The sequence below is a fragment of the Dermochelys coriacea genome, chromosome 1 (genome assembly GCF_009764565.3).
Source record: "Dermochelys coriacea isolate rDerCor1 chromosome 1, rDerCor1.pri.v4, whole genome shotgun sequence".
NCBI lineage: Eukaryota > Metazoa > Chordata > Testudines > Dermochelyidae > Dermochelys > Dermochelys coriacea.
In genome coordinates this window covers 289,675,258-289,687,545 of record NC_050068.2, presented here as the reverse complement: position 1 = coordinate 289,687,545, position 12,288 = coordinate 289,675,258, and the positions used below count along the sequence as shown (strand labels likewise).

General features: G+C 41.7%; 1 protein-coding gene across 16 annotated transcripts in view; it reads right to left on the bottom strand.

The window, feature by feature from the left end:
• The window catches only part of GRIP1 (glutamate receptor interacting protein 1), a 535,595-nt gene that overhangs the window by 170,959 nt on the left and 352,348 nt on the right, over positions 1-12,288 (bottom strand). For all 16 annotated transcript variants that reach the window (XM_043493765.1, XM_043493782.1, XM_043493769.1 and 13 more), the window contains exon 2: positions 6,035-6,115. In XM_043493765.1, coding sequence (XP_043349700.1) covers positions 6,035-6,115 — 81 coding nt within the window. The remainder of the gene's footprint in view (positions 1-6,034; positions 6,116-12,288) is intronic.

The window sequence follows — 12,288 nt, the reverse complement described above, 5'->3', positions numbered from 1 at the left end:
TCTTAAGTGATCACTCTCCTTACAGTGTGTATGATAAACCCATTGTTTCATAAAAAGAAAAGGAGTACTTGTGGCACCTTAGAGACTAACAAATTTATTAGAGCATAAGCTCTAATTGTTTCATGTTCTCTTTGTGTGTGTGTATATAAATCTCTCCTCTGCTTTTTCCACCAAATGCATCCGATGAAGTGAGCTGTAGCTCACGAAAGCTTATGCTCTAATAAATTTGTTAGTCTCTAAGGTGCCACATCCCTTTCCAGACACCATTTAAGCACATGCTTAACTTTAGGTATGTGCTTAAATCCCATTGCCTTCATTGGGCCTCTTTTGCCCACTGTTGCAATTTTATCACTACTCTCCCAATATTTGGTGTTTTTCTTAATTCCCATCTCCTGCAGAAATGAGAGAATATGAGAAACTCAGCTTTCAGTCAAAAAAAGTAGATTTCTAGTCCTCCTGCTTGCAGAGAAAAGCTGGACAATGAACACTAAAAGATCAAACATCAGGAGCAAATAAGAAAAAAAACCCCAAAAATGTATTATTTGTAAAGTCTCATGGTTTTGGGGGGCTGACTTGTGATTTTTGAAAATGTGGGGCTGGCAGCACTGCTTTATGAAGGTGCTGGAGTGCTGATCTGAATAGGGATCATTACCTGAATTAGGGCCATAGACCCTGCCCAAAGGATGTTGCAATCTAGTACACAGACAGATTAACAATTCAGCTGCATAATATATCAGGTGCCAGTCTGAATTTGAATTATGCAGGCATCTTGCTGAGATGAGAGGAAATAATCTGTCTCTCACTCTGTAACCTGTCTGTCAGTGCCAACACCACCTCCATACTCAGGATTAATTTTACCACAGAAAAGAAACTGCAGAGCTATCCAGTGATTCAAATAAATACACACACACAGTATGAATTCTAAGTTTTAAAATGCAATTTGGGTATAATACTACTACACATCACTTTAATTAACTATCATTACTTTCAGAAATTGGATAAATCCCAAGGAAAGAATCAGTCATTTGTTTTTGGGTCATGCAAAGACATGATAAAATTGACAAATACACAGTGGATGCATTATTCATATGATGAGGGTATCTAAAACAAGCTCTGTTCCAAAGAGATGTTTAATCCATTTTATCCCCAAAAGCAGGGAATGGAATTAAACACAGGGCATTTATTTCATGAAATGCCTGGTTTGGGCTGCAGGTTTGTCACGGTGATAAAAATGTCATGGATACAGTGACTTTACAGGTTTCAGAATAGCAGTCATGTTAGTCTGTATTCGCAAAAAGAAAAGGAGTACTTGTGGCACCTTAGAGACTAACGAATTTATTAGAGCGTTTCGTGAGAAGTGAGCTGTAGCTCACAAAAGCTTATGCTCTAATAAATTTGTTAGTCTCTAAGGTGCCACAAGTACTCCTTTTCTTTTAGTGACTTTACAGTTTGTCCACAACTTTTCCTTGTGTCTGGGATTTCACAGGCTGCAGAGGTGTAAGGGTCACGCGAGCCATAGGCTGACCATGTTTGCTGTCACAAAAGCTCAGGGCAGGTGATCCAGCAGCATCTGGGCCAGAAAAGGAGTGGGGCATCATGGGAGAAAGCCCCACATGCATGCTGTGTGAGAGCCAATGGGCTGGAGCCAGGAGCTGGTCCAGCCCTTTGAGACAGGCGCTGTCGCTGCAGGGAGAGCGAGGAGTTGGTTTGTTCCGCACCTCCACCTCCCTTCAGGGCCCTCCATCATCCATGGGCAGGACCAGATCCCCAAAGGACATCCCACCCTAACAGCAGGACTGGACTTAACCCCCTCCCTCATGTGGCCCCATCGCTTTCAGTGGTGTTCCTGTGACTTTACATTCCATTTCTCCTTAAACCTGTGACTTTTACTAAGTTTACTTTGACTGTTCTGTGATTTTTGATCAAAGATGCCATGACAAATCTCCAGTCCAACTTACAGAATCCTAGAAATATAGGGCTGGAAGAGACCACAAGAGGTTATTAAGTCCAGTCTCCTATGCTGAGGAAGGACCATGTATACAGAGATCATCCCTGTCAGGTGTTTATCTAACCTGTTCTTAAAAACTTCCAATGATGGGGATTCCACAACTCCCCTTGAAAGTCTATCCCAGAGCTTAACTATCCTTATAGTTGGAAAGTTTTTCCTAATATCTAACCAAAATTTCTCTGGCTATAGGTTAAGCACATTAATTCTTGTCTTACTGCAAGTGAACATGGAGAATAATTGATCCTCATCCTCTTTATAAAAGCCCTTGTCTTATTTGAGGACTGGTATCAGGTACCCCCTTAGTCTTCTTTTCTCAAGACTAAACATGCTATTTTTTTAAACCTTCGCTCATACGTCACATTTTCTAAACATTTCATCATTTTTGTTGCTCTTCACAGAACTCTCTCCAATTTGCCCATATCTTTCCTAAAGTCTGGTGGCCAAAATTGGACACAGTTTTCCAGCTGAATCCTCACCAGTGCCAAGTGCAATAGGACAATTACCTTCCGTGTCTGACTAACAACACTCCTGTTAATACACCCCAGAATGATATTAACCTTTTCGTAACTAGAATTGCTGTTGTCCCATATTCAATTTGTGATCACAATAACCCACACATTCTTTTCAGCAATATTATATCTACCCAGTTATTCCCCATTTTGTAGCTGTGGATTTGATTTTTCCTTGCTAAGAAAATAAAAAGACAGAGAATGCCATGTGAAACTGCTTCAGAAGTCTTACTAAAATCAAGATATATCATGTTTATTGTTCCCCGCTCCCCAAGGCCACTACCCTGTCAAAGAAGAAAAGTATGTTGGTTTGACATGATTTGCTCTTGACAAAACTATGTTGGCTATTCCTTATAACTTTATTATCCTCTAAATCTTAAGACTGATTGTTTAATCATTTATTCCAGTATCTTTCTAGGCATTGAAGTTAGGTTGATTGTTGCAACAATTCTTAGATTGGCTATCACTTCAAACTTGAGACATACATTATACCTTATATTAGGGTTACACCTTTTGTTTGTGCCTCCTGTCAGCTTTTGTCTTAAGAGCCAAGGGCATCTCTCAAATAAGGCAGAAATGGTCAATTCACCTTCAGATTTGAACAAATTCTCTCTTATACACAGAGACAGAAGCTGAAGAAAAAATTAAGGGGACTTCCTCTACCGAAGATTCTTGAAGACTATTTTCCCAATGGATAGGCAGATGGAGAAGAGTACTTTGTTCAAAAGATGAGGACCTCCTTTTTCCAGGTTTTTTAATTGCTCATTGTGATGGGGTGTACCCCCCTTAGTGGTACTGAGAGGGCTGAATTAGGCCAGGTGGGCCCAATCAACCAATTACGCCGCAAATGAGGGAGATAATCTGCATGGGGAGCTAATTGCGAGGAAGCTCACCTGTGAAGGAAGAGGAAGTAGGCAGAGTCAGTATAAACCCAGGAATCTGGTAGCAGCAAAGGCTTCCCAGAGGAATTTTGCAGTCAGCCTCTGTTTAGTACAGAGGAAAGGAGGGAACCAAAGGAAATAGTAGGACCCTGGGGGCCTAGATCTGTGAGAAGGGCATACACTGAAGAAAGCAGGGTGGGAAGAGAGCCTGTGGGATACAGAAGGAAGCAGCCCAGGGAGTAAGCAGCAAAGCTGTGGACTAAACAGAGCTTGGCTGCATGTTCAGGGATCCTGGATTGGAACCTGAGTAGAGGGTGGGCCTGGGTTCCCCTATGTGCCCCTGGGGAAGTAGCACTGTTGGGGCAGTGAACTGGAAGATTGCTGGGTCACTGGAGGAGTGACAGGGTCAGGGCAATGGGTGTGAGAATTACCGGAGGCCCCTTGAACAGAAGAGACTTTGAAAGATTATACTCTTGAAGTAGGGAATGCTGAGTGACCTGGCTGGAGGGCTGAGTGGCAAAGAGGCAGCAGCAGCTCCTGGAGTGAGAGAGGAGCTGTGGACCAAAAGAGACAGAGAGAGACAGTGTGCAACAGAAGTGGTGTCGGCATCATGGAGCTAATCCCCAGAACAGCCAGGAGGAGGTGCCATTGCAGCAGTAAGTAGATCACCCCTGTCACACTCATCAACCAGAGATGGTGTAAATGCTACTCCCATTCATGGCTGAAACTGGAAGAATCTGTGCCAAGCACAAGACTTTTAGACACTGGTTCGTCTCATTTCTTCCACAAGGATTATATTGGGAACACAGAACACAGTCTTATAAGTGTGCGTTCTTTTCCCAAATGAAGTAGGCACATTGAATGCAAGTCTGTGATGGACCATGTGGCACAAACTGTTTCATACGTAACTTTAAACTTCAATAATTCTCTCCTCCTCTCTCAATTTCAATTTAAAAAAATTCCAAAAGAATACAATATAATAAATAGATACTTAATCTAGTTGAGTTTTATTGCCTCATGATGTAAAATACTACCCAGCTATGGTACCAGCAGCGATCTGTATTCACCTCAGGAAACACTGAAATATACTGATTTTTATTGGACTGGAAAAACTAGTAGGTGACCATGTAATTAAAGATTGCATAATAATACACACACAATAAAGGCAGCACAGGAAATCTTTATTCTGGAGCTTTCTAACTTTTGAGAATTTGACTTTGCAATCGAAACAACATCCATTAAATGAAAGGGGGCAGAAGGGAGTTGTTTGCCTATGTTTCTTTAGATAGAAAAAAACAATTCTGTTATGCCCAACTGCAGTGCTTTCCTCCATCACTATATCATCATCAGGGTTTGAACCTTGGACCTCAGCACTGCAGCACAGACCACAGAGACAGTGTGACTAAGACCAGGTTTATACTTCAGACCTATATCGGTAGAACTACATTGCTCAGGGGTGTGAACAATCCACACCCTCTGAATAACACAGTTATACCCCCCTAACCCCCTGTGTAAACAGAGCTATGTTGACAACAGAGCTTCTCCCATTGGCATAGCTACTGCCTTTCAGGGAGGTGGATTAACTAAGCCAATGACAGAAGATCTCCTGTTGGCGTAGGGGCATCTTCGCTACAGCAGCGCAGCTGCACTGATGCAGTGTTTTAAGTGTAGACCTGCCCTAAGTGGCACTCGGTCTGTCATATTCAGCTCTGAGTTCCAATCCCAGCTTGTGTAACCTTTTAGTGGAATATCAGGCCTTGCTCAATAATAAAGGCTGTGAAGTCACAGATTTAGTAACACTAGTCAGTAGAGCTGAGACTTGAATTTCTGGTATCTGGTACTGTGCATCTTCTAGGAGGTCAAATGGTATTGTGGTTGGGAGAGGGGGTGGCCACATCATTTATTTTGCCTGTGTCTCATCAGAGGAGGTTCAGCTTTGCGTGGCATGCTGGAGTGAGATACCAGCATCGTATATGCACTGTGCTGACGTAATGTTGAACGAGTTTAGCAGTTAGCCTGAAGCAAGCTCTGCTGAACAAAAGACTAATGGGAAATGTCAGTTTCTAACACCTTATAACTTGGCCCAATTACTATTATTATTTAGCACTTATATTGCAGTAGCGCCTAGGGGGTTAACCCAATTGAGGCCTCATCGTGCTAGGGCTGTACAAACACACAGAAAATCACAGTCCCTGCCCCACAGAGTCTACAATCTAAAAGACAAGACATGATCGATTGGGGAGATAAACAAGAGAGCTGAGGTGGGGATGGCATAATATGGGACATATACAATTCTTAGCCAATCAGAAGCAGTGATCACAACACGCCACCTACCTAGACAGTCTGAATAGATTTTTCAAGAAGACAACAAAAAGCACTTTCTTGACCCGAATGTCAAAGTGCCCCATGCAAACCAAGAGGGCATTATAGTACTTGAAAAAAGCAGTCAGTTTTTTTTTATTATTATTTTTTTTATAATGAAAATGTGAGGCAACCTAAATATAGAGCATCACTAGAGAATATAATAAATCATAAACCGCTTGGTAAAACTAACAAATGATTTGGCTTCTCTAACATGCAACGTATTGTTGTGAAAATGGGGTAAGGACAATTAAAATTTAAACAAGCTGGTCTACCTGGGATGCTCTGTCTCCTCACAGCCAATGCTCCTTCAGGTGGTTTTGTCTGGTTTGCAGATTTAGTATAGGGACTCTCATCTGAAAACAAACAAAACAAACAGTGAAGGTTTCAGTTTCAAATACGTTGTAAGTGATGTATTTCAACATAATTTCTGATATAACTAGCAATTTTCTTCTCTCCCACAAAAAGGAACAATTTGATTACATACCAGGAACACTATTAGTCCTATAGGATTGTCATAAGGCAGCCCCACTCTTGTAAGGAAGGCTGAGCACCCTTGTAAGGAAGCCTGTGGCATAACAGTTTCCTTCCTTCTTAGGCCCCAGAAATAGTCCAAAGAATCTTCCAAAGTATAAATTTAGCCCTTGTGGGATTCATTTAATACAAAAGTCCCATCCATATAAATCATAACAAAACAAGACCCATAAATGAGAATTCCTCCAGCATATTCCTAACAGTATATATACTATGCGTCATACAAGGCCTGCAGTTCCTCACCAAGTCCTTGTGCTCCAGTGCCACCCGGAGTCCATCACCACATCCCAACACTCGAGTGCACTCTTGTCCTGTCCTATTATTAGGACAGCCACCCCAGCCTTTCCAACTGGAGTACAGCTCTACTCCCATGTTCCTCTGGGTCCAGCTCTCAAGCCCTGGAGCTGTCAGCAGGTAAGCTCCTCCACTGGTTCCCTGCCTTCAGGCCTCTGCAGCCCATGGCTCTGGCTCTACAAATCCTCCTGCCTTTAGCCCTCTCCAGCACTCTTCCCCCTACCTTTCTGGCTTGGGGATACCAGCCAGCAAACCCCTCTTGCTGCTTTCCTTGCCTTCAGCCTTCCCCCAGGAAACACCTTCTTCGGTCTTCCAGGACCTCCTCCAGTCCCCTGTTCTCAGGCAGCTCTCACCTGTCTGCACTGAGACTCTCTTTCATGGTTTCCTTCAGGGACTTCCCCTCACTGGATCTCTCTCCAGGCCTTTATAGCTCATAGGTGCTGTGCCACCCTCTTAACTGACCAATTGGAAGCATCTGCTCTGGCACAGGAAGCTTGATCTACTTCATTTACTGGGGCCAGCCATTCTGTGACAAACACACAGAATGTCTTCGGTATCCTAGCCAGGGCAGTGAATAAAATGCACTCTCTCTGAATACAAGAGCCGTCACTGGCTACATTGGAAGTATAAGGATGAACATTTTTGAACACTCACTCTCTCTTGGACAAAGGGCAGACTCCAGCTGTGTAACAGAGGAGAAAAGCACTGTGTAAAGCTCATATTGCAGGCAGCCTTTACCTGTATCTGGCTACGGGAAACTAACTGTTCTACTTTAAAAGGACCCTGGAAAATGTGAACTTTCCCCTTTTCACTTTAAGAATCCTTGCTCTCACTTTAATGACTCTAGTAGTGGGAAGCCTCCCATCCACATTAGCTACAAGAAGCTTTATGCCTTTATAATTTTGAGTCTCTGTAAGAAGACATTCCTTTTGATTTTGGGCTCTGCTCACAGAAGACACCTCCTGTGTTGCAGGCAGTGATCAGTGAGAGTGTCAGCCAACCATTTCCAGACTCAGCCTGGCCAAACACTTTCCTACCCAAAGGATGACACTGCACCCACTGACAATGGGCTTGCCTTCATGCACAGCAGTGCAGCTGCGCTGCTGTAGCGCTTTAGTGAAGATGGTACTAAGCCGATTGGAGACCTTCTCCTGTCAGCATAGTTATTCCACCTCCCCAAGAGGCTGTAGCTATGTCAATGGGAGAAGCTCTCCTGTCAACCTAGCACTGTCTACATGGGGAGAAGGGGGAGAGAAGAGGGTATAACTATGTTATTTGGGGCATGGATTTTTCACGCCTCTGAGCAATGTAGTTATACTGATATAGGTTTGTAGTGTAGACCTGGCCTAAGTGGGATTAAGGGTGATGCTCCTCTTGATCAACCTTGATCCTTCCGAGAGACATTGGGATTGGCTAGCAGGGCAGATGGGCCATCCATTAAAGGCAGAAGCAGGTAGAAAAGAGTTGCTTCCTGCTCCCCCATAGCAACCTTCTCAATGTGGGGAAAAACAGTTTACAGTGCACCTTTAAATATAAATTACCACCAGAGAAAGACTTCAATAGGAACTGTACGTGTTAATTAGGTACTAGTATTGATAGTGTTTGCTTCACTTCCTCAATCAAAAGAAAAAATAAAAGGGAATTAGATCCTACTTTGTGGGTCCTTTAATCTGGTTCTCGACCAACTCTTTATGCATTATCAAATATTTCTATTTGCATACTTTTTTCTCTTTAAATTGGGAAGGACCAATTAGTTTTTAGAATATGCATACAGCCATGCGTAAATACAGATCAATAGCTCCTAAGTTATCTAGTGACATCTTGAGATGCAACAAAAATCAGTAGATGAATAGTATAAACATATTTTTGGCCATCAATTTTTCTTTCTAATGGACCCTCTTGAGATTTTTTTCCTCTCTTTACTGATTACTGTATTTGTGACATGTAAAATCTCAGACTCCATTAAAAAATTATATTGGAGGGTAAACCATTCATTTTTATTCAAATAAGATAAAGGGTTTCATCAGCATAATTTAAAACCAGGTCTCAGATAAAAGACACTACAAAGAACAGTTCATTTTTTTTCAAACTACAGATCCTCTACAACAAAGTCCACTTAGTAAGGCAGACTCAAAAAACAAGCTTCTGAACATTAGCAACAAGGTAAAAGGCTGTTGTACAGTCATGCCCCTGGAAGGGAATGGAGCGAATAATTAAAAGCATCTCAGTGCATCAGGTCTGCAAGATATCATTGCTTCTACTACAGTAAGATTAACTCCCATTGCCATAGAACTATACAGTCATAATGAGAAAAATAACACAGCCCCTGCTATGCTGTATCCTAGAATGAAGCCAAAGACAATAACAAACAGGCTGTAGAGAGAGACAGAGACAGGATACTGAAATGGATTTAAGTCATGCCTATGTTAAGACAAAAGTGGACTTTGGAGGAAGCATCATCTATCCTTCCACCTTAAAAAAAACAGTTTTGGTAAAGCTAATATTATTGTATGAGGGGATACAGTTCTCTTGGATTTTGAAACACATCTGGAGAGAGAAGTTAGTGCTTGTGAAAGAAGATGAATTGATCTTTCTCATCCACAGAAAAGGCAACGCACAGCTACTGGCAGTACAAGGTTCCCCACACTATCCCAATAGGGGGCAGTTTAGATACCCCATCCATGCAATCTTTAGCTCTTTCTTATTAGAAGATGCCAATTGTGATGTTAACTATTGTGGCAGCAAAACTTTTCTATTAAGAAATGAACAGAGATCATTCATGTAGTTTCACATAATCTGATGAACGATGACGATGTCTGGTTACTACCAATATCTGAACAGGGGACTTATAGACAAAAAATACCCATTGAACAAAACAGTCCTGTCCTAGTGCTCCTTGTTAAAATATTCAATTGAAATTAATTACTTTAGGCAGACTGGAGAGAAGACAAAGGGAAGAGGAAGAGGAATTCTCACAAGTAGACATTCAAGCCCTATTTCTAAAGAGATAAGTAAATCAACTAACATTTCCTGTGCAAACAGGATTTTCCCAGTACCTCACTGCATTTTAGGGGGTCCTGGTCTCAAAGTGAAGATTACAAGGCTCGCAGGTGCCCAGGTAGATTTGAGTAGGTACTTTGTGTTGCCAGACCCCTCGAAGAAGCAGTGCAGACGGTTGCACTATGAAGATCAGAGAAGAGAAGAGGGGCCAGTTAGTCAAAGTTTCCTGGAGCCAGTAGCTCATATGGCTGATAAGGCACATCCGTTTCATAGCCAACGGTACACACAAGGGAGTGTTGGGGCAAGCATCACATCCAACTGCTTTGACTTTCCTAACTGAATGGAGCAGGTACCCATTTTGCAGCGGGGTAGACTGGAGGTGGCCTTTCAGTGTGAGACTGAGTGAAACTTGAACCTTCAGGACTGCAGTTGAGCAGCTTAATGACTCAGCCACTGCATCTCTAGCCAACACCCCAAAAATGTAAGGGTAAGAAGCTACAGATAATCTCCATACCCTTTAACTAAAGATTAGGTGAAAGGGTGGTGGATTTCAAGGCTTGTTATATGGAGAGGAGTTATGTGGCACAGCAGAGGGGCATTCCATTATTCAGATTAGATTATATTCAGGAGTATAAATATCATCTAGATAAAATCCTGAATGTAAATATATACTGATTATTTAACATTCATAGGGAGATATTCCTACCCTTTAATTAATTTCTGTTACACTAAACTAAGTGTTTTGTTACTGAGGAGCACAAACATTTATCTGCAGCACTTTCACATACACAACTTCAAATTTTGCCTCTTAATTCACTAGTTCTTTCCCATTTCTAGAGAGATCATACTGCAGGTGTTCATTTTTACGACAGTGGAAATAGCATTGCTATGTAGATGCAGTCCTTGACCTGCATTCATTGCATCAATGGATTTTTTTTTTTTAAATTTCCTCTGGCTGAGAGATTAGACAGTCTGTGGTAAACAAACAATTTTTAGTAAGTCACTATGTTGTACTGCGGTAATTGCTATGCTAGCAGATTCTTTAACTTAATGACTACAGGAAAAGCTTTTCATGTTAACTATCAGGTTTCAATTTCCATGGCTATGAAGACAGACAAATTGCATATTTCTTGTAGTTGTTTGTACACAATACTGAGCAAATTACCAGAACATTTTCATTTACATCTTTCATGACCAGAATGCAAAACTAATCTTTGAGGAAAAGTCTCACAGATTACTGACATATGAACTTCTTAAATTGGTAAGCAGAATAGCCTTCATTCTTTTACCTGTCCTTTCTAAAATTATTGCTGCAAATAGTAAAATGTAGTGATTACATATACATCACATTACACCTTCAAAGCCCAATACATACATACACTAATTAATTAGACCTATCATTATCACCACTGAAATCTTTACAAATGGCTTATTTTGTACATAATTAACATTAGTGAGATCCTCCTGGTTCCCTGTGCACTGTAGGGCAAAGACCACAATATCTAGTTGCAAAGATTATAGTGACCACCACCACCACCGCATATTGTACAGGCAACTGGTGCAATGTGTCCACTGCCTATCCTTCTAATTAATATTGTCTCATTGTTTCTTTGTGCTCCCCAGTCTATCTATCAGCATCCATGTCTCTGGGGCAGAAACCATCATTTAGTTCTGTGTTTGTATATTATTCCTAGTGCAACATGGCCCTTATGCATGACAGGGGTTCCTATATTCTACTGTAATAAAAATAATAAATTCTTACTACAAACATATACACTGTACAATGCATAAATAGAGGGCTTCCTTGTTTGTTCCCTTCCCCACCATTTCAAGTATCTGCTCCTGTACCTAGCCCCCCTCCCAAAAAGAGAGAGAGAGAGAGAGAGTGTACTATGTGAGATCTTTGTTGTACTCAGTTTGATAGCCTTCTTAAAAAAAAAAAATTACTAAGCAGTGACAAGACAGTGAGTAAGAGGAAAGTTGTAGGATACCTCCTCCACAGTACAGTACAGGCATTCAAAACATCAATCAGTTTAAGATGACTACATTATTTATGTGTCACAACAGATGACTGTGAAAGTAATTGATAACAGAACTTTGCCTGAAATACCTGTAATACCACCAATAAGAAGAATCTATAAGACAAATCCCTATGTCAACACTTCATGAGTCCCTCTTCCAAAACCTTATTAAGCAGCATGAGATATGTGCTTTAGCTGCTGCTGCAGCTTGTTTGGGCAATAACTATGGAGCCAATATACAGTAAGGCCCAAATCCTGGGCAGCAGCATCACAGCCTGAGAACTGGGCTGTGCACTGCTCTGCCCTACAGGATGTGAAGGGGATCTTTCTTACCCCAAACTGCAGCGCAGTTGTGGAGCCACCACTTTAGCTCTCCATCATGGGAAGGAGATGATGGGAAGGGATCCACATGCAATGAGCCCTCAGTCCCACCCCGTTGCCTCTCTATAGCACAACTTCACTCCATTCACATCTGATGGGACACCCCCCTCTTTACTCCACCACTTACTTGCACAGAGGAAAAGCACCTGTTTCACAAGTCTCTGTTGCTATAGAGGCTGGTGGAGGATTTGACCCTAAATTAATGTGTCGGATGCATTTCAAGCTTGTTTGTTTTGTACTTCAAGACTCTGGAGATAACAGCTAAAAGGAATTGTAGCAACAGTGAACTTGGGTGGCAT